This window comes from Anomalospiza imberbis, chromosome 7, assembly GCF_031753505.1.
Source record: "Anomalospiza imberbis isolate Cuckoo-Finch-1a 21T00152 chromosome 7, ASM3175350v1, whole genome shotgun sequence".
Taxonomy (NCBI): Eukaryota; Metazoa; Chordata; class Aves; order Passeriformes; family Viduidae; genus Anomalospiza; species Anomalospiza imberbis.
In genome coordinates, this window is record NC_089687.1 from 6,753,571 (window position 1) to 6,780,578 (window position 27,008).

General features: G+C 37.8%; 1 protein-coding gene across 7 annotated transcripts in view; it reads right to left on the reverse strand.

The window, feature by feature from the left end:
* Nucleotides 1-1,131: 1,131 nt before the first annotated feature.
* Nucleotides 1,132-27,008, reverse strand: part of ACMSD (aminocarboxymuconate semialdehyde decarboxylase) — a 39,080-nt gene continuing 13,203 nt past the window's right edge. For 2 of the 7 annotated variants that reach the window (XM_068195206.1, XM_068195207.1), the window contains 9 exons: nt 20,259-20,303; nt 17,536-17,632; nt 13,688-13,737; nt 12,172-12,408; nt 10,010-10,103; nt 8,456-8,551; nt 7,825-7,997; nt 1,509-1,607; nt 1,132-1,291 (listed from right to left, as the gene is read on the reverse strand). In XM_068195206.1, the coding sequence (XP_068051307.1) occupies nt 1,229-1,291; nt 1,509-1,607; nt 7,825-7,997; nt 8,456-8,551; nt 10,010-10,103; nt 12,172-12,408; nt 13,688-13,737; nt 17,536-17,620 (897 nt within the window). In that variant the 5' untranslated portion in view covers nt 17,621-17,632; nt 20,259-20,303 and the 3' untranslated portion in view covers nt 1,132-1,228. Of the gene's footprint in view, nt 1,292-1,508; nt 1,608-7,824; nt 7,998-8,455; nt 8,552-10,009; nt 10,104-12,171; nt 12,409-13,687; nt 13,738-17,535; nt 17,633-20,258; nt 20,304-23,189; nt 23,350-25,689; nt 25,835-27,008 lie in introns of those variants that run through there. The other 5 variants (XM_068195205.1, XM_068195209.1, XM_068195212.1 and 2 more) reach the window with 5 other exon arrangements.

Below are 27,008 nucleotides of genomic sequence, written 5' to 3' on the forward strand. Positions count from 1 at the left end.
TTCTAAATCTCTGAGCTGCTGAGAAATTCCGCTCCAACTACTTCACAAGTATTTTTTTTTCTTTTTTTGGGGGTGGGTTGGACACTGTAAAGAAGGGCAGAGCTTTCTTTCTTTCTTTTTCTTTGTTGTCCAGTGGAGGCTGGGATCAGCAGGAAGTGCAGATGTTCAGCATCCTTCAGGTTCAGTGTGTGACAGCTATGGCCAGAGCTAAAAACAACCTCTGTCTAATACTGTTTTGCCTGGAATGTTCCAAGACTGAGCAGAGGAATGGTGACACCACACGTAGCCAGCCAGTGTTCCCACAAGAACAAAGACTGTGAATGCTAATCCGTGTTTTTCTGACTGCTACGCAGTTCTCCTGGGAGCAGGATGCCTGTGCACTCACTGGATAATAATGAAAACCTGCTTCAGTCAATAGTCTAGAAAGCAAACCACCTTTCCATTCCTGTAGCAGGACTCAAGCTAGGGAGAGCATTAGCACTTCAACATTTAAACTTTTCAGCCTTACTTTTAGGAAGCATGTTGTAAGGAATAGAACATTAACCCATACTGTTGCCAAACACTAGTAGTTATTGTGACAGTGACAGTGGCACACCAAGTGTTACCCACACAAATACATTATTTCTGCACCTACAACCATATTGTTCAGATTGTTTCTGAGGAATAAGTTCCCGGTGCTGTAGGTGGCAGCTAATATGTAAAGCCCCCACACAGACCTTTTCCTTCCTGTCACAACATTGACAAAGCATGAGTGCACCTGCAGTGCTGAGCTGAGTGTGGTGGGCTGCATTTTCCACCAGTGGATAAAAGCAAATGTTGCCTTTTACTGGGCATCAGCATTGTTTAAATTCTGTTTTAATATGCTTTCAAATTCTGTTTGGCCGTCATAACAAAGAATTGTAGTGAGTACATCATTTTCTCAGCTCTTTCCTTCCTGGGAATCAAGTCCTAAAAACAAGGCATTGAATATAATTCAGAGATTCTTATAACTGCAAAAGATGAAATCTCTCCTTTATTATGAAAGCGGGGATTTGAGAATTGTTTAAAAACAACCTAAATCCTCAGGCAATACCTGTGCATACTCATTTCCAGTACCCTTGCTTTTGCTTTGGAAATACAGGAGACTGTCACATAATTGTCAATTTTATTTTTCATGTGCACAATTGCACATGCCAATAGAAATACAAGGCTGTTATTTCCAAGGTTTAGCCACTTTAGTACTTCATAATTATTCAAATTGTTTTCTGCTAAGACCCAAAAATTCCAGAGCATTTCCAGCCTTGAGTTTATCCTGTGAAAACAAAACACATACATATGTTTGTGCTTACCTCATATTTAACTCAAATGCTTTTACTTGTGCTTTAAAAGGAGCTGCTGCAAAGGGACTGAAGAGTCTCTTCCAGTCTTTGCAGAAATCAGTATACTATACTGATTTTCCAGTGGTTTATCTCATATCTTGAACAGAGACTTAAAAAGGAGGGAAAACCCCTCAAATGTAAAAATCATACCTTCAGTTTATAGTCAAAATCATCCATTGAATCAATCAATTTTCCAGGTTCCAGTTCCCCAAGTGGAAAAGGGTAATCTGTCCCCAAAATAACTTTGTCCTGGTAATAAGAAAGAATTCGTACATTTTGTAGTAACATTAAACAATAGAGTTTAAATAATATGGATATTAATATGTACAATATTATAGTAATATTAATATTATAGTTTAAACTAATAAGTTTTAATTTTTTCAGATTTCTAATTTCTTTTTAATTAACATTAAACAATAGAGCACATGCTTTCTGGAATGTATAATGAAGTACAAGAAATTAGATGGATATATTGGACTGATTAACTTTGAAAGTGAATATGAAGATCATAACTTCCATTAGGAGAAGAACAAAGCTTGAAAACAATTACTCAAGAGTTTTTTGGATTAATTTTATTTGGAAAAAATGCAGGTTATTTATTAATCATTTTTGTGGTATCTAACTGAAGTTATGGTATTTTAATTCTCATGAGCAGAAAGTTGAAAATGCAAATCCCAGGCTTGAGGCATGAGTGTCTATTGCTTGGGTGAATAAAACACAGTTAGAACTTGTTATAATGTTTCAACTCTGTTACCAGAGTTCAATACTGAAATAGGGTGAAGAAAACATCATTCTGTTATTTTTCTGAAAGGGTTTGCTTTTCTTACTTGTCAAATGCTTAAAAAAAAATTAAAACACATTTCCTACTTAGACTGATTTTCTGTACTGTGGTGCTGGTTTGAAATGTAACTGCCCCTGCAAGTGGTCTGCCTAAACTCAGTGATTAATCTTGGTTAAGTGTTGCCAAAATTAACTGGCCAATAAAAGACACACAGAATTCTTCTTCTCAGTTCTGCCTTACTCATTCCATGCTCTGCATTGGTGTGTGGAGTACAAAATATATTTGAGACTTTTGGTTACATTTCTTTAAGAGTCTCAGGAAGTTCTCCACCAAACTCAGAAAAGATGGTTGGATTTGCAGTGCTGAGTTTTAATTTTTTTGCTAAATACACCCACACAAATTTAAAATTATCAATGGGTGAGAAGAACATGCAATAAGAAATACAAAACAATAAAAACTATCTTCTCTGTGCTACTTTAAAAGATGTAATAATGGCAATGGGGTACTACTGAAAAGATGATACCGTGTAAAATTACTACAAATACTTAAATTTGAAAGAAGCATTTAATTTAATTTAATTTAACTGGTATTCAACTTGAGATAACAAAACCTAAATCTCATTTACAAAATGTCATGTATTTCTGGAAGTCTGCAGCTTTTTTGAAATGTCACTCTCTTTGGCTGGGACTGAATATTAACTGGGGGTTTGAAACACGTAGCTGAAAATATGGGTGACATAATATGATTTGTTTCTGAAAGCAAGTCAGTGAGAAGAAAATTCAATAAAAATCTGTGTGCAACATCCCTTGTTATCAGAGATGAAAAGAAACGAGCAGATCCTCAATAGGACCACATTGGTACAGGCTCATTTTCCTCTGGATTGGTATTTCCCCATTTTATCAGCCTTGGAGAGGGCATACTGCCAACTCTCTTGATTTTATCAAAAGTCTGTTTTCCTTTACACTTCATCTCCTGCAGACAGGAATATTTCAACAAAACAGAGTTTTCATTAAAAAAGTATGTTTTTAAATGTCTCATGGATTTGAAATCAAAATGATTAATTTTGGACACTTGTTATAATCTTTGAACTCTTTTATCAGAGTTCAATACTAAAACAGGGTGAAGAAAACACCATTCAGTTATTTTCTGAAATGGTTTGTTTTTTTGTCAAATGCTTTTTAAAATTTTTTTTTAATCTCCACTAGATGTCACCCAAAAGTCTCTGAAAGAACCTACACAAACCCTTGCCCAAAATCTAAACAGAAGACACATTCTATTGTTCTCTCCTATGATCTGTCCTGTCTTCTAATTTATTATAGAAGAATTAACATAAGATTAACATAGGAAAATTTATACCCTCTGTCTAATAAATCCAGTTCTGAGCATAAACTAAATAAAATAGATTTGGATGTGTGTACTTTGAAGCAGCTAAATATATTGTTTATTTATAATATTCAATACCAAGATACTTTATTCAGATAAGAAAAACAAATGTCATGTATTTTATGATTAAAAAACCAACTAAAACCCATACCAGGTTTATAAGAGAAAGTGGGTTTTTAAGTAAAAGAGAGGGAAACATAGAATTTGTCCATCTGTTTACTAGGGAAGGTCATGTAAGACAGGAAGGTTTGTATATTCTTATTTACGTGTCCTACATACTAAACCAGAAATAAATCCCACATCCTAACTGCAATAATACATATTTTTCTTTTCCTCTCCATGTAGATATATTTTTCCCTCTGTTTGAAAGTATTTCACAGCTAATCATGGGATCTATTCATTACTAGTAAAATTAAGAACTGTAAATTATTAAGAAAAATTTAGAAGCAGCGTGCTTGCTGTGCTTCCAGTGATCTTGGGCTGTTCATTTGTACCCTTTGAGCTTCAGTTTTGTACCCATCTGTAAAATGGGGTTGCAATACCTGTCTTTAGCAACCAGCTGCAGAGGAGTGCTGTGAAGCCTCTGCAGATGAATACTGCTCCTAGCATGAGGGAAGTAGTGTTATATTATTCCAAACCATATCAACAAAGTCAATTTTCCCTAGAAGACTTGGAGGTCGTTTCCTTAATTAGCACATCTCTCCTATTAGAGAGGTACATGGGGCTAATGATTAACCTCAGTGGACCGTGCTACTCAGCACAAATTTTTTCACAGTAGTAAGGACCTAAATCTGAAAATGAATCTCAGAAAGCTTTAAGCATGACTTCATCCTCTTACATAAGGAAAAAGTGTATTTGCCTTGAATTTTGCCTTCTTTCCTACTGCCATGATGCACCTGAAAAAAAGTCCAGAACGCTGTGGTCAGTTCAGCTCCAGCTTCTGGCCAGAGAATGCTTTGCCTTTGGATGATGACTCTGGAGGAATCACCATGGGGAAGTTTTTGCAGAGATGCACTGAATCATTCAATCCCATGTCAACCCAGTTCTTCACTTTTTTTAGCCAGCAACACTGGGGATTTTGTGTTTATTTGTATTCACCTCATGCTACCTCGTCACGGGGGGAGCGAAGGACTGCAGCGATGCTGCACTCTTACAAGATTCTTTCTCAGGAGTGTGTATTTCTGCTTTCATCCCCAGTTAACCTGCACCCCAAACTAAGAAGGGAGGAGATGAAATGGACACGACTCATCACAGCTGTCAGTGGATTTTAACTTTGATCAGCTCAAGGCCAGCACACCACACGCTGGTGCCAGGCAGTGCCTGTTCCCCAGGGACCCAAAGCCATGTCCAAGCACATCTTCCCTCACACTGATCCCTTCCTGCACAGCTCTGAGCTGTTCTCTGGAGACCTGGCCTATTTCAAACTTCCAGCTCACAAAGTTACAGTGTCAGCCTCAAGACTCCATCACATTGTTTTTAGCCCAGCATTTATTAATCTTATATGTGTTACTCTGCCAACACATATCTGCACTGAAAGCGCTGAGATATTTGGTGTTTCTTTAAGTATTTGACTCATGGAAGGGTGTTATGTGAGAACATCAACTTTCCTTGGAAAAAGAGGGAACTTTTTAATCTTCAAGGTTATAAAGTTTGAAATCGTGATGCAAATGTTTTTGTTTTCAAGGACAAGATGCCTTAGGCTATTGAAAAGAGAAAGAAAGTTCTCCTGAGCATAAAAAACATGTTTTTGGTATCTGACTCATGACTTTTCAGCACTGAGATTGCACCTGATGTCATATTGTTTGAGCTCAAAATACTCAGAGGAGAATTAAAGAAGACAACAACATCCTGTGTACTATGCTGGCCAAATTTATTGTGTTAAGTCTCCTAATTTTAATAGTCTGTTGACGAAATAAATAAGACACCAGAGAGGCTAAAGCTGAGTGACTTTTAGATTATCAAGTTGCAGTCCATAATCTCTCTCTCCTCAAAATTACAGTTGCAAAGACTAATGACAATTAAGGACCAGAGTCTATGCGTAGCTTCTTAGGATGAAAAGTAGAGAAATTAAAGTGTGGTGCAAAGACAGCAGCTTTCCCACAACAGCAATAGTTTAGAAGAACCTTGAGGTGCAAAACTTCTGACTCTAAAGCAGAAGTGCCCCAAGACTTGTGTGCTACACAAGTTCAGACAGAAAAAAACTTCAATTCTTCAGCAATGGATTCAGCATCCTGTTGTACTTTCCCTCCTGCTTTGCTCTTGACATCTGCAGTTCAGCTTAACAGATTCAGATCACAAAAAGAATCTGTGGTCTCAGCCAGCCTGAGTCACACAGCTGCTAATTTACCAAGGTCTTTCTAACAATGGCAAAACGTCTCCCAACATTTTAAAATGGGTAAAAGGAAACAAGTGAGTGATCTTTTCTCCTTGCACTGGCAATTTAAAATTCAAGAGCTAGACTCATCCTCGTGTACTAGAACTGCACGTACAATGAAAATATACTTAGAATGAACATGGTCTGGATTTGGGGAGATTTCTCAGAAAAGGAGGTAACAGAGGCAAGTGTTGAACTGTTACTCCATAAGCCTTTGGGTGTCTTGTAGAATGGACATGCACATCACACACAGTAAAATTTTAACATCTATTGCAAAAAAAACACCTTAAAGCCACTTGCTTTAAGATACAATTAGATTCAAAAGATAATGCCTATCAAAAACTACTGGGCTGTGCACCATGATTTGTTTGCTATTTAGAGGTTGGCAACAGAAAATAAAAGAAATCAGTATTGGGCAGGAGCCCTAGTATTACATTAGTAACCCATCTGGTGCCTAAACTTAATCCCTGGCATAGAAATGGCAAATGCCACCTTGGTTAATACCCACTGATGTTATCAGAACTTTCCAGTACTAACAGCTTAGTCCAGATCTTTGAGTAAATTGACTTAGGTTTCATCTTATTTGTCTCTAATGGAAATAGGCTCCATGGCAGGTTTTTTTGCACATTTTATGGGGCTCCTTCCATAAATCTATTTTTGGTTCAGGGTGGTTTAACCAAAAAGATGTTGTCTCCACTCTTTAGAGCTGCAGTGTTACTGTATTGTACAAAGATATACATGTCACAAAAGTTTCCCTACTATTGTTTCAAGCTGTAGTTGTGCTGTCACATGGTTGATTTTCCATGAATCTTGAAAGGCAAAATTCTCCTAAAAGGCACAAGTCCTGCAGGGGAGCTGCAGGCAGAACTCCAGTCACAAAGCTACAGACTTCAGGTGCAGTATGAACTGAAAACACACAGATTTTAAAGTGTGATACCTGAGCTCACAGTACCACAATAAAGAAAGCAATAGTGCTGCATTGCTATTTTTGTCTGGCCTAGCCAAGTCACTTCTGTACCAGTTCTAGAGCAGATTTATTGCAGTAACCTGTTCAGACTATTAGAAATGGGAAATCAACAGATTCTTTTTTGTAGAAAAGCCCCAATCAGCTGAGTGGTGTTTGTGAACTTTGGTCATACAGGAGGCCCTGATGACAGCAACCATGTGAGTCTAGACACTGATGTACAGGAAACAGGACTGCAGCTGTTGAGACAAGAAAATCCCTGTCAGAGCTTGCATTTCTGATTTGACATCTGGGAGGTATCTGCCTCTGGCTGCAGACACTGTGAGCTGCAGAGATCAAGGCACACAGATAGGTATCTTGTTGATTTGCAGTGATCCATTGGAAGCTGGCATGAGGGATGCCATCTTCAGTCCCTTCCTGAGCATTTACTAAATGAGAAGGGATTATTTGAATGTGTTAAGATTTTTCTGTCCCATGCTGTACCTCATTTAAATGGTTTACTAAACTACAAAGATTTCTTATAAACAACTAAAATACTTCTGCAAACCCATAATGTTTAATTGTCTCTCTGAGATACTCACAAAAGCCTTCTTTATTACTGATTTTTTTCTGTCTATAACTTCCCAAGTGGAAATACAATTTGATTTTTTCAAGCATGCACTTGAATTTGAAAATTAAGCCATTTGAAAACCAGACTCCAAATGGAAGTAGTCTTTGCTTGAAGTCCCATCCTGAACAAGCTCAGAGAAGGATGGAACTGAGGTTGAAAGTGCATGATTTCCTGGATTAAACCCACCATTTTAATAAATCCATATGGTAAAAGCATTATCAACATGGCGGAAGCCCATGAATTTATTTCATTGGTTGACATTATCTTCTTCCTGCTTTCTTCTTCTCCTTTTGCTATTTCCCAGAAAATTAACTGAAGAATGACTCACCCACTTCTGGAAGCACTAAAACTCACCTCTCCTACTACACTTGTTAGCAGCCTTAGTGCCCCACGGTCGTGGACAAGAGTGTCTGTGTAAAATGAGCCAAGGTATTTTCTTGGATCCACCTTATTATCCGTGGCACACAAATCAGGGCGCACGTTGAATCCATGGGAGATCCGACCCACTGTGTATGGAAAAGCTCCACCTGCAAGAAGGAATTTTTAATAAGCTGAAAATATGTAACAGGGGAAAAGCCACCTTATCACCAAAGATCCATAAGTTTTCCTGTCAGCTATTTAGAAAGAAAGTGCTTTGCACCAGTGTTTTTTTATTCCTTTACCTTCATTAGCTTCTTTCTCTATTTTTCTCACTTCTTCACTACTGTGATGCCCAAATTCCTCCTGCTGCTTCCTCTTCCCTTTCCTCAAACCACCTGCTGCCTCCCCTTCCTTTTTGTTTTCCCTTATCTGTTGTACCAGTTCAAGCCCTGCAGGCTAGAGAATGCTCATAAAAGCAGCTGATCTGTCAGACTGTCTTCTTTGGGGTGACAGTGCTCAGCTGGTGGCAGGCTTCACGTGGTGACCCCATTAGCTGAGATACCAGAAAATACAACTGTACCATGCTCAGCCAAAGAACAGGAGTTTCACGTGGTACACTACTCACCTCCATGTGCAAAGCAAACTTTCAGCTTAGGGAATTTTTCAAAAATTCCTCCCATAATCATGGAGCAAATGGCCATGGTTGTTTCTGTTGGCATGCCTAAGAAGAAAAACATCTTAATTGCATAAGAGCTTTACTTTTTAAACTTCCTATTTGATTTTTAAATGTTATTTTAATTTTCTTCCATTAGCCTTGAGTCAGCTGGAAAAGTAATAGTTGCAGGGCAGCTGCCATAGGTCATGCATTATTTCTACTGGAGGGACACAGAGCTGAACTCTAATTAACTGGAATGGAGATAAAAGCCTGGAAGGGAAGGTGTTCTGAATTCTAAGTCCAGTTTTTACTCCATACCACTAGCACAGATGATGGGTTGGGTATGTCCTGAGATACCCTGTACAGGCCTGATTCCATTATCCTTGCTCAGAGACAAGTCTGGAATATGCCAGGGCATCTTCTCACCTCTGCTTGTGGGTTTGTGTGGAAAGTGGAGCAGATACATTAATGGATAGTCCAACAAAGATTTGGGGGTTGGTTACCACATGATGCCAGATCCTACAGTTTAGAACTAACCTGTCTCTCTCTTTGCTCCTGGCTGAGCTGGATGCCCACTTAGGAAGAGAACAGGAATTTATATTCCTACAGCAGGCCTCAGCTTCTGATCACACCCAACATATTTAGAATATCATGCCATTTTAAAGATGCAAAGCATTATCAGGCTTAGTATGAAAACATTCTATTTACACTTCATTAAGTAAATGCAATAATTTTATTTTCTTCTTAAATCTATGTTGTTGAGCCTGATCTGATTAAGACTAACTGATACACTTTCAAAATAAAGCACTGGTGATTGGGACAGCAAGATTTTCCAAGTGTAATGTGTATGATATGTATGCTGTGTATGTTTTTCAGAACTGGTGGCAGTGCAAAACCATGCAAAACAAACCAACACAGAACAAAATACATGAGGGCAGCATAAGGTCTAAACATTTCTGGGTAGCAGAATAACCCTGCTCCTGTTATTCAATGGTAAGATTTACCTATCAAATGGGGAAAAAACTGTAATCAGATAGTATCCCACACCTACTGAGAGCTTTCAAAGTACATCTTGTTTCAGCTACAGCTGATATAAAGTTAGATTTATTTCCTCTCTGATCAACCTGTTTCTAAGAAATAACCCAAGAAATTTTAGGAAATAATGTTTGTTTTTGCTTATTCCTTCTTTACTCCTGTAATTTTCGAGGAGCCAATTTCTGAGATGATTTCACTTCTTCCTTGTTATCTGCTCCCTGTGTTTAGGGCAAAAGAGAATACTATATTCTGTTGCTAGTCTGAATAATTTTAATTTGAAGTATTTAAAAGAAAAGCTAAACAAGCTTAGAAACAAATGACTGCTGAGTTCACACAACAGACTTAATCGTAATACTAGATTAAAAAAAAAAAGAAAGTTTGATAGAAAAATGATGTAATTTTCTCTGTACTTGTACTTTACTTGGAAGCAATCTCCTGGGCATAATCCAGTTCATAAATGTAGGTTAAGCAAAACAAATATATACCTACCTATTAGCCAGGGAAACCAATATTTGGACATCCTCCCATCTATCTGCATGTCCCAGGGATGCACAAAGAGACAGCAATTTAATTTCTCAGCAGCCTGCAGCAAAAAGAAAAAGTCTGAATCTTGACTAATCATAGCAAAATGCATCTTAGATCTTAGTCATGCTTTTCAATGACCTGCAAATCTGTACTGAGCAGTAGTACTAGTAATGAAAATAGGCCCACAAGTAAGAACTATAAGCTATATTGTTGGCTATATTTACTCCTCTGGACCACATTCTGAAGTCTCTACTCAGTTTCACAGCTCTTCCTGTGACTACAGAACTGGAAGCATAGATGATAACATCTCTTTGGTGAACCAAGTGTTTCTCAGAATAATGCAGTATAAAAATGCTTTTCCAGCTATGCTTTTCAGCCATCCTGCACTATAAAATCAGTTCAAACAAACATTCTTTTGGTTTCATTACACATATAAGAATGAATTCCCGTATTGTCCTGTCGAATCATTTGAGGATGGTTTTGCAGAATTGTTCCAGCTGCATTCAGAAATTTACATTGAGTTGCACTACATTTGTCCCCTTTGGCCCTCTGCCTGATTTTAAAAAAATTTAAAATATTCCTAATCCTTCTGAAGAGTTCAAAATCTGGCTGTATTCTGATCAACAATCCCTCTCTACTCAAGTACAGTAATTTTTCCAAAACTACTGACATAATTGGAAATGAAAACAGAAGACTAGTGTTGGATGCTGACTCTGACTGTAATTTATCTGTGTGCTTAAATTTAAATACACAGTCATCAGAGTCATTCATATGCTTAACCAGGATTTAACAGCTCATTTTGTCAGATGTATTTCTGGACATGTTCTTGTTGCTAAGGAGATTATCACACATTTGAAAATTTTGGGTTTATTTACCCATACATGCATAAATAAAAGCTGCAACTTTTGGATCATGGAGAATAATTGCCATCTACATTTGTAAACTAAAAACAGCAATTCAATAACTGGCCTGGTAGTTTGGCAAAGTTCATTATCCAATATGGCTTAATTTCATAATCTGTATTATCCAGAGATGTTTCTAAAAATGAAAGGGGTTACTTCCTACATGTGTGAAACATAAGCTGAAGGATGTACAGTATACAGTATACAGTATACAGAGAGATCCCAGAACAAGAGAGGGATCTCAGTAGCAGAGATGTGGAGTTACTGCAGAGAGTTCATCTCTCCTGTGAGGAAATGATGAGAGAACTGGGACTGTTTGTCCCCTAGAAGAAAAGGTTCAGTGGAGATCAGGAAATTTCAGGTTGTCCAGAGGGATTGTGGAGTTTCCATCCTTGGAGATATTTAAAAGCCACCTGGGCGTGGTCCTGGGATCTGGCTGTAGGTGACCCTGCTTGAGCAGGGGGTTGGTCCAGGTGGCCCCCAGAGGCCCCTCCCAACCTCAGCCACGCTGTGATTCCGTAAATGTGGGTATCTCCAAGAGCAGATGTTGATATCTGACTGTATATGGCCATGAGAACAAGTAGTCCAGGTGCTACACCAACAGAGTTTTAGAATAAATTGAGCATCCTGCAAAACAACCTCTGTGAATCAATTCCAGGCTGAGAGCTCCAATAACTTGAGAAACAGATTCAGAATGGACATTGATTAAACCCCTAATTTAGACAAATGACCATCCTCATCTGGACCCCAGGCTATTTAAGAAATGCTATCTATTAATTCATTTGTAATCAGTGCATTCAGTTTGGAAACTTTGGTCCTGTTTACATAGTTCTGTGTGGTACTTTGGTGCTATAGGTATCTCTGATAATCTTAGGGGGGATTATCAGTTATTTCAATACGACTGTATACAGTAACTTGAACTCAAATGCAAGCAGTGCAGAAATGCTTTATTTGATATTGCACTTATCCTCACAAATCAAGAAGGCAGATCCACAGTGAAAACTCATATAATAAAATTTGTTATTCATTATTATAAATTATGTTTCAGAATATGTTGTATCATTGCCATCATATCATATAAAGAATTATTATTTACAATTAAGGCTGTCTCTCTGATCACTAAGCAGATTAGAAGGCTCCATAACTCAATGTGCTCCAAGATATTTTTAGACAGATTTCCATATCACAGAATTCCCCCAAAGAAGGAAAGCAACAGCTACTCACAGCATAAATATCGTACAGCTCCGGGGCATTCAGGTCCCACTCATTGACATGAGATCCAATCTGCACTCCAGGAAATCCAAGTTCACTCACACAGCGGTGCATTTCCTTCACAGCCAGCTCTGGAGCTTGCAGAGGTAACGTGCCCAGCCCAATAAACCTCTTGGGGTACTTCTTTACTGTAGCAGCTAAGTCATTATTTAATATCTGGGCAAGATCTAAAGTATCCTGAGGTTTGGCCTGGTAAGATATGAAGCAGAGCAGTACATTTAAATATAGTTCTCAAATGTTATCACCTTTGGAAGTTATTGGATAAATGTCATTGCAAACAACTGGTAGGGTTTGAATCCAAATTGCTTTACAGTTCTGAATAGCTGGAAACCAGTAGGGCTAAATTCTGCCTCGCTTTAAAACCTCTGGGTGCAGTTCTGCTTTTTCTCTTGAATATTTTATCAGCTGCTGTTGCCTTTACTGCTCAGGATGAGTGTAATAAAACCCAGGTTGCTGATGCCCATAAGTACCTGGTCTTTTGTGTAAAGCAGTCCCCTGGTTTTGTTTATCCCCATGCAAAAACCTCAGTATACAATTTTTATACATAGCAATGAATATTTACTCTCCTATTACTGGAGCTGAAGAAATAAAAATAAGACATGGGAGATGCTGGAACATGCAAATTCTACAGAGAAAGCTTGAGCAAACTTCTCTAACATTTAGAAGGAAATAACATCCATAATTCTAATAAGGAAGTGCAATATCCATGCAATCGATCTCTTTTTTCCCCCCCAAAAACATATTTAATGGAAAATATTCCCTTAGATACAAGAATAAAATTTGGAAGAGAAGTTACTAACTAGAAATTCCGAATATCAATTCTATTTTTAATATGTGGGCTTAACACAATGGTTCTAAATGCACAAATCCATTTACATATAAGCATCCTGACCTGTGCACATTGCTAGTCACATTCAAAATGTATTTAGAACAGCATTTTACTGTGATTTATCTCCCCAGCCTGTCTTTATTTCTTTGAAGCACTCAAGATCACCATGTGAGGAACACAGGAACTTAAATTTGCTCCTGAATTTTAAGATTCAAAGCATTCTAGGTTAATGAGTCCCATGCCACATTTAAAAGGAAGTGGGACAAGGCCACAAATACATCCTTTATGTCTTTTTTTTTTTTTCCCCTGAGAAAGTACTGGTTGGTGTCTAGCTTTCATGGAATGTGTACATACATGTCTGCCTGCTAACCATGGATGATTTCTCTCAATTTCCAGCTGCCCCCATAAGGCCCCCAGAAGAAATTCATTTGCTGTTTTATCTTTTCTCTCTGTGTGTGCTCTGGTGTGGAGTTTTGCCAGGACATCCTGCAGACATCTTCTCATACCTGCACTCCTTTTTTGCCTTTTCGTTTTCACAGCAGAGCAGTTCTAGTGACTACTTCAATTTGTAGGAAGATGCTTTTGTTTTTTAAAAATCTTGCTACATATGAATTGCAAAATATGTTAGTTGGAACCTACCCAGTAGCTGAACATTACAGGGACTGTGGACAGGACTTGGACGGTGACTCCTGAGTAAGAAAAAAGAAATATTAATGCTTCCTTTTTTGTTGTCTGTTTTTGATAAAATGTTACAAATAAGAGAGTACTTTGGTTTGAGAGGCAGAATGTGAAAGCTTTAATGATAACAAAGACTGATTTAACAGTGACATAGAGAATTTTTTTTTAAATTAAGGATCATGGCAATAAAACTCACAGTGTATCAATTTATTAGGATTTGGATATTTTTGCTAAGTAGAAAGAAAAAATACTAACGTATTCATACTAGCTAATTTGTGAAATTAGGGTTTTTGATTTTAGAAGGATTTAGTATGCACATGTACAAACAATTAAAATAGCAATTTAGTATTACTCTCACATGAATGAAACTGACATTAAACCAACAGAATACATCAACTCAAGTTTACATTGGGGTGAATTTGTCATATATATTAAATAAATAAATGAATTAGCCCAAAGATAAATAGCTTTATATTAACAATGGTTGTTAAACAATGTTTTCCTAAGTGTTCCCAAAGCTATATTGTGTTAGGTTTCATTCATCTTGTGTCTGGACTACTGAGGTTGTAAATATAAAAAAATCTGCCTGTTTCCAGAAGTAACTTTGATGTTAAAAATAAAAATAATTAAGTCCATGTTGTTTTGTTTCTGCTCAAACACAAATCTCTATCATAATATTGTGGGTGACAGGTTACAGGAGTGAAAACAACAAATCTGGCAGACCAACAAAATAAACAATAAAGAGTAATTAGGACTTCACAAAATAGTTACATGCAAAACTGTTTTGTTTTGGTGTTTTTTTAGGTTTGTTTGTAATATTTTTGCACATATCTTGTCATGCTTAAAAAAATTTAACTTGGTTGTTAGTAGTAAAACTACTAGAACAAAAGATGGCAAAAAGAAACCCCAGGAGAATGAACTCTAGGAGAACTCTAAATGACTTGCCAAAATATTTGAATGATTAAAATGATTTATCCTCCTCCTCAGAAGTTTAGGTAGGAAACAAGAGAAGAAGCTGACTCAGATTGCTACAAGATCTGATTAATATTATATACAGCAGCAGTGGTTTAGGGGTGAGGATTAGGTCTGCAAAATTACATAAATACTGAATTATCCAAGTTAGATCATCCACCAATTCGGACACTTGATTAGTCTGTTGAGAACATTCTCCATGTTTTCAAAAATAACCATTGTATCTGCTTTCAATCCATTCTTACACTTCTGAGCAAATTTAACATAAACCTTAAGGTTTCCAAGCTGACTGTTTCCTACATTTCCAAGCTGACTGTTAGCTTTAGGAAGAAGAATCAGCACAGAAAAGCCTCTACCTTTTTACCCTCTTCAGAGGGTTTTACAAAGGAGAAAATAACAAGGAAAGGAAGTTAGGATGAACTGATATATTTTCTCAAACGAAATTGTGATGATTTATGTCACAGAACTGTGATGTTAATTACTTTTACAGCTTGTTTTATTGAGTTACATGGATAGCTTGCTTTATTGAGTGGATCAAGACAGAAGTATGTACCTCAATTAGACCTAGGACATATGGTTAGGAGAACTAATTGAGTCTCTTTGGTCCACTGGAGACCATTTCTTATTACTGGCAAGATTTCTTGGGCATTGCACAAACAAAGCCTTTTAGTAACCAAGCTCTAAGTTATCTCTCTGAGTTAAAAATGCCTTTCAGTGACTGATTCTAATTTTGTTCAGCTGGGAGACTCCTTGTATCTTTGTCCCAATATTATGCCATGTTTGGAGGTTAAATGTTGGGTATAATCTATCTCAGCCTGTGTAAGAGAAAGCAGTCTTTGATCTAAGCAGTTACAGCTTTCTAAACCAAAAAAGAATAAATGTGGTCCACAGTCTTTATCATTAGCTGAGAAGTAAGGATGAAAGAATGAAAAACACCAAGGCCTTTTTTCCTCCCCACATAATTAATTGGCTGATGCCTGTATGTCTGGAGTGCTGTAATAAAAAGGGACATTTTTAGGGCACAAGTCACCAGATGGTGCTGTAACATACAGGTTTAGATTATTTTTTAACCAAGCAAGCACTGTTTAGTCCACGAAGGAATATTGTGATGCTGCTTTCATGATACGGTTTATTTTCTGGAGAGCTGCTGCAAAAATTTGAAAAAAAAAAATCCTCCTGTGTTTTCCCTCTGTCTACAATACATATATGGGGCAGAACTGTTTTGTAGAAACTTGCCATTAGTGCTGAGGGAAATATCTGAAAGAGAAAGATGCCCAAAGGCTATTTATGATCCACTGTGTAGTTGAGTGATTTGGTAGTCCCCAAAATCCCTGAGCTAACTCAGAGAAACATTCCGGTCTAGTCAAGGCATGATTCTATGATTCTGTGATAAGGCAGCGTATTTCATAGTTTGCAAAGGCTTTCTGGCATTCCCATTAAATGTCTAATGGTTGTAGTTTCAAACACTGCTTTTCCAGGGTGAAAACAAAATAGATGAAAATGGTCTAAATTGTGTTTACATAAATTGCCCACTACCTGGTGAGTTCCCAAGCTAGCCTATGCTATGTGTTGCACTAAACCTCCCTAAGAAGAATAACCCAGACTATCTCTTAACACAGAATCACAAAATAATTTAGGTTGGAAAAGACCTCTAAGATCATTGATTCCAATCATGAATCCAGTTCTGCCAAGCCCACCACTGAACCGTGTCCCCAGGCACCACATGTACGCATGCTTTAAATCCCTCCAGGGATGGGGACTACACCAGGGCTGTTCTAGGGCTTGACAACATTCCTAGTGAAGAAATTTTTGCTAATATCCAATCTAAACCTTCCCTGATGCAATTTCAGGCAGTTTCTTCTTGTTTATTATTTCTCATCTTGGAGAAGAGACCAACTCCCCACTGGCTACAACCTCTTTCATGTGCTTGTCGAGGGTGATAAGGCCTGAGAGGAGGAAGCAATAATCATAAAGATGCTACTTGTACAGTATCCACTCTTTTAAGCAATTCAGGTGTTTGTTCCTTATAAAAAGTTGAAGATATTCAAGTTGTGTCTACTGGGAAACTGATGTAGAACTATTCAGGCCTCAATCTAAGAAAAAATAATCTTTACTAACATAATATTTCTCTTACAACAGTAACTTGGAATTACAGTGTTAATAAGAACTAGCAAAAATAATTGATCAGCCTAGAAATTCCTTCCCTCATCCTCAGTCTCCCATCTCACCAACCTCATTTAATGGTTTGCATGTAACATGATGGAAAATGAATTTGCAAATTTGGCATCTGGTTAAATTTCTAAATGAGGAAAACCCTTTTCTGACAAAGTAATTGTACCAGTTCTCTAGGCTCAGAGTCCTACAGTAAAAACACAGAATGAGGCTGCAACAGGGCTAAACACATAAAAGGTATTAGAAAAGGAAACAGACATACAAGAAATCCTATGTGTAAAAGAATATTTTTAATATTTGGAACAAAAATGAAAGACCTTCCTCCTCCTTTGTGAATCACATTTTAACTGGAATGTATGGTGCCATTTCAAGTCCAGGGTCACACATCCTTTTGTCAGTGAGTTCCTTGGTGTCTTAAATCCCTCCAAAATTAATAAATTCTAGTGGGGAATAAATTGCTACTGAGAATGAGGAAAGTTATGGGCACAGGTTCCTTCTGAGTATAAAGAATATCAGTTTCCAATTGCTTTCAACAGACTTAAACCAAGTAATTAGTATGCTAAACCTTTGTTTTGGATATTGTTGTTGAACACTTTCAGGTGGACTGACAGAGAAGTTGTCATTCTAAATGAAGCACAATGATTTGAGTTCCTTTGTGGAGGTACCTGACTGGTCCATCTCTTTAATCCGTACTTCTGGATCCCAGCAGTTCTCTTGAATAACTCTAAAAACCTTTCCATCCTTCATCATCTTTGCCTGTCCCTGTGAAATGACATTTTCATATATTATAAATGTGACAAAGTAGTACCTGCTAATTTATAGTCTCTTGATATATTGTGCTCCTTACAGAAATTCAGTGGCAAAATTTTGATCTTTTATTTGTAGTCAGTAGGTATTTTTAAACAGAAACTATTTTAAAAATAGATATGAATAAAACAGTCATTTGTAGTTCAGATGCAATTCTTCAGAATAATAAAAAAATTCCCCTTCCTTTTGCAAGGTACATCACTCTATATTTATTTGGAAAAGATACCAGGTACCTTAATCCGAGTTTATCCTCAGACCAAATTTTGACCTCAAAACAATGCTCTAATTAAATCTGTGCTAAATTTTCCCTTTGGGTATGTGTGTGTTCTTTTAAAGTCAATAGCATCACAATGATTCCAGCAACTACAGAAATAATTGTGCAACACAGTTAATTTCAGTCCAGTGATTTCTTATCACCAGTGATACTGAGATAAAAAGAGTCCTATTGTGTTGTCTTCAGATTACATTTTCATGTGAAGAAAAAAAATATTGAAGAATTTGGGAAAAAAAATTCGAAACAAAACTTATACACAGTATAAACCCATGACCTGAATTAGTGTAAAACCTTTCTCATATGCCACCAATTTCCAGACATAGGAAGTTCAAAATGTTATCACTGTCATGAAATTTAATACCGTTCCTTTATCAGCATGGAAACGTTTTGAAATGTCATATTTGGTTGATTTGTGAATTGTTCCAAGAGAGGCAGTGTCACCACATTAAGCAAACTGTCTGTTACAATTAGGGGTGTCCACCAGCTGCTACAGACACAACAGGATTTCTGCTGGCACAAAGGGATGAGATACAGATCACCAACACCTGCAAGCCCTGAGTATTTCTTGGTTGTTTTAATCTACTGCAGGGCTGAATGGAAAGTCAGAGGATCCCCTGGTGCTGTGCATGTGGGGTGGGTCAGTGCAGTCATGCAGCAGAGGCACTGGGCAGAGAACACGCTCCATCTGCAGGTAAAATCTGAAACCCACACAAGAAAACCCAGCAGCTATTCCTTCACCTTCCCACTAAACAGGAGCTGAGGGCAAGGCAGTCTTTGGGCCCTTCAAGAAAGGGTTTTCTCTCTCTCTCCAAAGGATACTTCATTTTTCCTCACAAAATTGGTCTTATTTAGGGTCCTGTCAATTTTTCTAAAGAAAAGAAGCCGTTAAAACACAATATTTACTACTAGTGTGCTCAGCCAGGGGGGGTTCTGTCCCCCTCTTCTGAGAACTCAAATTGTTCTTAACCTTGAATTTGTTACTAACTTCATACATCATTCACAAATATACTGTCCTAATGAATATTTTAAAGCCATCCTCAGCAAATCTAAGTGTGCTGCCTTGGCAACCTGTCAAGTTACTTGTTAGCTGTATCACGGGTTGTGAAAATTACTTGAAATTGTACAACTACAGGGTCCTGATCCCCTGGTGAAATGCTTCAGGTTCTCGTAAAACTGGTTTTTCAACCTGATGGAGAGGTTTACTGTAGCCATACACTCAAATACATTAAGAAAAGTTTAGTGCATTGATACAGGTTGTCCAATAAACAAAAAAATATTTGGGGTGTGAGAAAAAGGCAGAGTAGAACTGAGCACTTCATCACATATGAATAGATCACATGGACTTTACTGTTCCATTATATTCTATACTTCTCTACTCCATCCCATCCTAAATATTATCTGATATTTGTTTTGATTATTGTATGTGGAAAGTAAGAGAGAGACATTTAAAAATTAAGTCCTGCAGGCTGATTTGGTTCAGCAAACTACATTTAAAATTCTCCCCTCACTAAACTACTCAGTCACATCCCAAATTGCACTTTTAAAATCTTTTAAAATTATTTTCTTCCAGTTTGACCCTGGTGCTTCTTCAGAGAATAATATGGGAGGCCTTTGGGGTTTCTTTGAATCCTAGGAGTTAACATCCTCAGTTCCACGTCTGAACAGGATTTTATTTTGCCATGCACTTTTGTCATGCAGAATTTCCAGACAGAAGTAGGCCGGATGGAATTCTTGGCACAGCATGTAAGGCCATTATTGACTTGCCACAAAGTTCCTCTGCAAACTACTTTTAGCACAGAATTTTAGCATCAAACCTGTAACAAATTCACCAGAAATGTGTCCAGTCCCAGTCTCCTTCCTGCAGCTGCCAAGTATCCCAAAAGCTGTGCCATCCACACAGTGGTTGCGCAGGTGGCTTGTTCTTGTCTATTAAAATATTAGTTCCTTTTGGGTTTGCTTCTCATATAGATGACTGAATCTAACTCAACCAAAATCTGTATGTAATCTGCTTTAGCCTGACCTATCTTGTTGGAAAGACTTTCTCAGAGCTATCCATTCCAAGTGTTAAAATGAGGTGATAAAGAAGAATGGATGCGGGTTCATACAAGAGAGCGTGAGTTTCATCTTTCAGGCAAAATGTTTTGCTGAGGTGTATTAGGACTTGGCCTGATAGGAATAGACCTCTAGAGAAATCTGTGTCAAAGACAGAGCCAATCTTATTGCCATTTTGCCTCTCAACAGATCTCCTGTGAGTTTCTATTCCTGATGATGACACAAGATCAGCTCTGAGCACCGAACAGCCCAAACCTTGCAGTGATGATCCAGCTGTACCCATCCACCATATCCATATCTCTGTGGAGGAAAGAAGAGAAAGCCAGGGCTAGTTAGCTCTCTGCAGTAGTAATAATAATAACAATAATAGTAATAATAACAACAATAATACTAATTGCAGTTCTTATAAAAATACTTCAATCAGGAGAAACACTTACACATGCTTAGCTTTGAGCCAGAGCAGCCTCACTGACATCAGCAGAAGTGCTGAAGTGTAGCTGGACTGGACTAATGGTGTTTGTAAAGCTGGAATTTTAGTTTCCAGTTCAACGACATTTTTAAACAACTGCTTTAAAAATGCTTAAAGTTGCTTACTACATTGACGTTCTAACCAAAATAATTCTGACACTGAAAATATTAAATTAAGCATCTGGCAGTGTGAAAATTGAGCTGACAATTTTCCAATCTGTGATCAGTTAATCATTAGCACAAAGATGAATTGATTCCACTTTTCAGCTTCCATGACTCAGCAGCAGGAGTGAAGGTCAGCCTCTTGTCTATTAATATTTAAACAGGGAAGAGAAGCTAAAAAGGAGAAGCTTAGATGCTCATTGATTCTTTCAGAGAGATTCAGAATTGTTCATGCAAAAAACGCAAAACCTACATAAGGTGCTGATTTCCTTTTACTTTCATAAATTATCAACTGGAAAGGAGTGAACTCTTGAAATCTCTGAGTGAAAGCAATGCTCATAATTCCCATTTCTCCAAAAAAAGAACCATTTAAAATGAAACTAAGTAAGAGCAGGCATTTGTTTTGCTGAAGTGTAAACAATTTGGACACAGTCCTGCATTTCCTGTGATACCAAATCATCACTTAGTGTCACTGTGAGCTTTCCTAATGTGGGTGTGAAGAGCCAAACCTCCTGACCTCAGCCAGAGGTGCAGTCACTGAGGCTGTGTGCTCTGTTTAACTATGCAACTATGTAAATTTTATTTAAATTTATACATTTATGGGCTTATACATATATAAAAATACCGAAATTTTGGGAAAATTTAATAAGGGACAGCTGATGAGAGCTTTAAACTAGATCCATGCTAATTGCAATTGTAAGCTGAGCAGAAAACAAGTACCTGAAATGGGTACTGAAGGAGCCCATAGGCAATAGAGAAACTCACTGGTCTGGTTTTGAACTTATTTTATTCCTTCTTCCCCTCAAGTATTAGTTGTAGGTACTGACAGTCCCTATCTGCTTTTTCTGTGATTTTTCTGTACTGTGATATTTTCCTAGGCTGTTAAATCAGTATCTTGACAATAAAATTTTCTGATTTGATGGTCCAGTATTTACAAAGCTGGAAACAAGAGAGAAGTTTAGCACTAAATAAATGTGTGCATGTTAAGATGCCTCATTGGTTTTCTTTGCATGATCTGTGTTAATGGCTTGAATTTCCAGAGGACTCCAGGGAATTCTGAGAGTTGTTTTCTATGCTGAACCCATTAATAAACGATTGAATTGCTCAGAACAGAGGGAAAAAACCTAGCAGGTGGAAATTAAATTTTAAAAATTTGGTATTTGCCTCTTTATCTCTATTTAAAGAAATACAATGCTGGTCCACAGTGTCTAACACTAGTGAATTTAGTCTTGATGTACATCTGTGAACATCAAGGATTTCTTGGGGTCATTTTATCTCAGTGAATTGATTGCCCTTTTAAAGTGCTTACAGACAAAATCTTTAGTTAAGAAAAAAAAAACCCAAATAGCATCAGAATGAATTCAATTGGTGTTTTTATGAAGTTATTGCATAAAGACAACAAAATCTGAAATATGCAAGAGCAACCTGTCTTTCTAGTATGGTTATTTAAACTCCTATCCATTTAAAACAGAGCTAATTATTCTAAAAGTATCTCTATCCTCACCTACATCATCCAGTGTATATGCTTTTCATCATGAGCTTTTTTTATTACAAATAGGGTGTTCAAATAGATATTTATAAAAACCTTCCTAGCTAAACAAGGAAACCAACATTCCTTTCCAGGTGGTTTTGTGCATAATGATGTTATTTTTCACAGCTAATGAAGAAATAATCCTATGTATGTTTTCAACACCAGGTTTTCTCCTTTTTTTTTTTCTAATGTGCTGTTTACATTTCCAAGCTGCTCTCTCTCTAATATTGACTGAAACTGAACTGCTTAAAAATCACAGAAACCCAGAGCTCACAGTTATGAAGTCCTTTCAGATTGATTGCATTGAAACCTAAATTACATTCTTCATTCTAAAATACATTTCACAGGATCATGAAAAATATTGTGGACAAGAATACAACAACAGCACCAACAACAACAACAACAACAAGTTAACAGAAATTCACTTATAGCTTCAGTGTTCTGACAACTGAGATTTTCTATTTTAAATACAACAGGCTAATTCTTTCCAGTAACTGAAAAAATAACAGATATTAGTAAAATTATCATCATCAATTAACTGTACTTAGAGTGACCCCTCTCCCATTGAAGTTAATGATTTCATGCCTGTGGGTATAATGATGTGAATGAATTTGTCTTAGTTAACATTAATTTTGTCTAATATTTGATAATTTGTTTTATTTAAAACAAAAGTGAATGCCATTTAGGAATGGAACAGAACAGCTCTATTTTTATGAAGAAAGTGGAATTTATACCTTATTATCCAAAAATTTTGTGTCTTGAAAAACTCAAGGAAAACTTTAAGAATTGCTTCAATATAAATAAAAAATGGGGAACAGAGCCCCGTTTTACATCCCATTCTGACTGGACTCTTGCTTTTCAAAGTAGTGCAATATAAATATTTTACAGTTGGAAAAAAATCCCAAATTAGAAAAAAACCTAGTGATAATTACCCCAGAACCCTTCGCTCATTTTTCTTTCAAAAATCACATTGGTAGAAATGGTTGCTGATAGTATAAGGCCCTGAATATCTAAACTCTTATTACCTTTTTCAGGTCAGGCCATTCCTTAGGTAGAATGTGGCTATGAATATCAATTTTCATTTTTGAAGTGCCAGAGGAGAAATACCCCTTCAGTGCTAATGTTTTGTCTGTCAGTGCTGCTACCCCTGCTGTCCCTGGGTCACAGGTTATTCACTTTGGCTGCTGTCCAGATCCACCTGCTCTCCTATCAGGAGAATGGGATACAGTGGCCAACCAGGGAGCCTAATTCCAGAGGAGTGGCTCTCCAAAAGAACAAAGAGTTTGAGCAGAAAGTCCCGAGGGCAAAGGGAAAATACTTGTTTATATCGGCACAATGAAGGGATTTGTTTTACAGGGAATCTAAAATGTCAAAAATAATTCAATAAAATTGAGTTAGTATAAATGTATTAAGCATGCTGACTTGAATTTCCTCCTTTCTCCCTCTTAGGTTGTGAAATTATTTGTAAAGTGCATATAATATACTCTTGGAAGAGTCAGACATCCTCATCTATTCTCATTTTTCTCTTGCATTTTCTTTAAAGTTATATTAAACCCCCTCCAAAATATTGATTTTTAGCCAAATCTCTGCTCTGCATTTTATCTTCCCCCTCCTCATCATTGGTTCACTCAGGATATTTACACAAGCTACTGCATAATGGTGCTTACAGCCTCTCAAGATGCCTCAACTATACAGTAATACATAGATCTATTTCAAATATAACAGCTTCTGCATCCTAAGTTAAGCTTAACTGAAGCTATTTCAGATTTCCTGTGAAACTACATCTCATCTTTTGCCCTTTACTCAATTTAGAATTACACTTTGCTTAAGATACCCTTGCTCTTTATTTGTGCTGTATTTTTGTCTGTAATTTATTCCCCCTGTAGTTTTATTTCAGTATATGTTACTCACACAACATCCTCATATGTTTGTTAACCATTCCCTGATTAGTTTTTTTTAGTGAAAAATGCTCATTTCTTTTTTTTTTCCCCAAACCCAAATGCTGTTGTGAATCTTGAAATCAAGCATCTTGAAAAATAAGCATCTTGGCCATTTTGTTTTATCCTTTCCCTGACTTCTCTATTTTATTTGGGCTTGAAAAAAAACCCAGACTCTTGTATTTCCCTACTTGTTCTCTCATTAAGCAAGTCTGCTTTGGATTTGGTCAGATAACTTTCACAGGAGTTATTTTTCATGTCACCTTCTTGTGACAGGGTTGGTTGGTTGGTTGATCTTTTACTTCTCTACAGCAAGAGGTCACTGAAGACTGAATGTTCCATAAAAAATAGGATGCAGCAGTTTTTATTCCCTAAATAAAGCAAGACAGCCAACAATTTGCTTTAACAGAGCAAAACCCTGCGATTGAAAATATCAATTATTTCTGTCTCAAAACCAAACTCAATCTCTTCATGACCAGGCTGCCAGGTTAAGCAGCAAATCTGCTCTCCTGCTCCCAGATGTGACAGTCACGCTGTGTGATGTGGCGCTGCAGTGTCAGCCTGTTGACAGCAGTGCTCCTGCATGGACTACAGCTGACAGAAGAAAGAAGTATTGATTCAGCTCTGGGAGCTCTGCATCGTGAGTCCACAGCTGGGAGGCAAACAGAGTGAGCCCTCCAATGAAGAGGTGTCTGGAAGACAATTTCCTACTTAAGCACAGAAAGCAGAGTGAAGTGAGGGAGAGATTTGTGCACCTGAATAGTCTAAGGCACCAAGAGTCTTCAGTCACCAAATCTGCAGGACTCCATGCAGAGCTCAGCTGCATTTCTTCAACACTGAGCTTAATTTTCCTCTGCTCTAAAAAAAGCTGTAGTTGTTAGTTACTGCTCCCAAGACATAGCTTAGCTTGCAAACACTGTAGTACTCCCACGCTGCATTTCATTTGTCAAAACACATCATTTGGAAACCACACCAGTTGAAGGCAAAATGTCACTTGATCAGAGGGCAGTGAGACATCTCTCTGTATCCAACATGATCCATTGGGTCAGCAGCAGAAAGACCTTCACTGGTTGGGAACAGAAAGCTCTTCAGATATGCAGGCACTCAACATACTCTATACTGGAAAACATGACTAACAACTCCTTCAAGGACAACCTAGCTAGAGACTGTTCAGCCAAGGCTGATTTCAGATACACACACACAAGCCTAGCAGATCTATAGGGTTTTATTTCACTGTAGGGACAAGCACTAATGTGAAAATGGTGTTAATTGTAGGGCAGTAAGTGCTCTTTTCTGAAGCTATTTAGCTGCTTTCCTGAAACAAGTGCAGAATCTGAGATTTGGAGTCTTCAGGATGGTAATTTGGTGTTATGCTCTGGTTTTGCTTATCAGGTTTCTTTGTGTCAGTGGGAGAACCCTGACATCTTCAAAAGAGTCTGCATCCACAAACACCGGTAAGCTCTGCAGAGAGCTCTGCCACATCCATGCTCCAAGGCAGCCCGTTTTCAATTAGGCTGAACAAAGACACAAAGAGGCAAATTCAGGATGCTGATCTTAGTACTAAAGTACTCGTGCCAGTTTTTTATACCTTCCATTTTTCACGTTCCTCTCTGGCACCTCTTCTTGGAAGCGCACATTTGATTGTGCAAATTGGCTGTTTTACACATGTGCACAGCTACAGAAAAACAAGTGGAAAACTCTTTGTGCCTCAGTAGCTAAGATGAAGTACTTAAAGAATACGTTCCTTTCCAAATGAAATAAATGTTGAGCAGCACACTTATATTGGTTGCTTAGCAACAGGTTATCCTTTGGCTGTGCTGGGGACTGCATGGGTCCTTTGAGACTGCCATTACAGACCTGCTTGGAAATGTCAGATTTGGAAAGGATGCAAAAGTCCGTAATTCTATTTTTTTTCCTGTGGTATCAAATAATTAAACCTCTCCTATTAAATTAGCTTGATCACAGAACTTAAACCTCTTCTGGGACTCTAAAGCACACAGACTTCATTGGGAGTGGTGTGGTCTGAGTTCTGCAGGGAAGAGCAGCAACGGTTATGGTTTCCCTCCTCATGAGGAATTACATTATTCAGTTCCCATGCAGCACTTCCCATGTGTAGCTCTCAAGTGCTATTCTTCTCAGGAACACATTATTTCACCTAGCACACCTACACCAGGAGGACATATCCAGCTACAGCTACACCAGTAAAGTCCTTAACCAAGATGTATCCCAGAGTGTGGGTGGTATTATGATTCCCTGTTCTCCAATGCAATAAACCAAACACTCCAGCGTGGGTGCCTAAGCTCCTGGTGGCTTGCACAGCCAGCTGGACTGCAATGCCAGCGCTTCCTTTATACGCATTTACAGAATGCAAAAGGCACACACACCTCCAATCTACAGCCAGCTAGACCAGCTCAAGGTGGCAGCAGTGCAGGTGTACTCATCATTAAATGCTGAAGAGCAGTAGATTTTTCACTTTGTTATTAAAAAGCCTTTGCAGAAACAAACAACTGTAAGAGCCTCTGTTTAGACAGACATCAGAGCTGCTGCTGCTCTGCATCTTGAGCCCATTTAGCCTTGCAGAGCATTTGGGCTTTTTAGCTCAGGTATGGCACTGTACTGGTGCTTCTCTCATGCTTCCAAGATCTCAGATTTTAACTCTGCATAGTGAAGCTTCAAGGTTGCACAAGCTGAGGGTGATGCTCTCCAGGTGGGCTCTCTATTAGACCTGCCACAGCCTTTTTGTGCCACTAAAATTTGTAGTGTAAAGGTGTCCAAGGTTGCTGACGCCTTTGGCAGCCCTGCACTGCTCTGTGACCACCATCCTACAAGAGTTCTGATGAATCACAAAGTGGTGAAAGAAAACAATGTCCTCTGCCAAATTTGTGACCATTACTGTGTTCTCTGTAC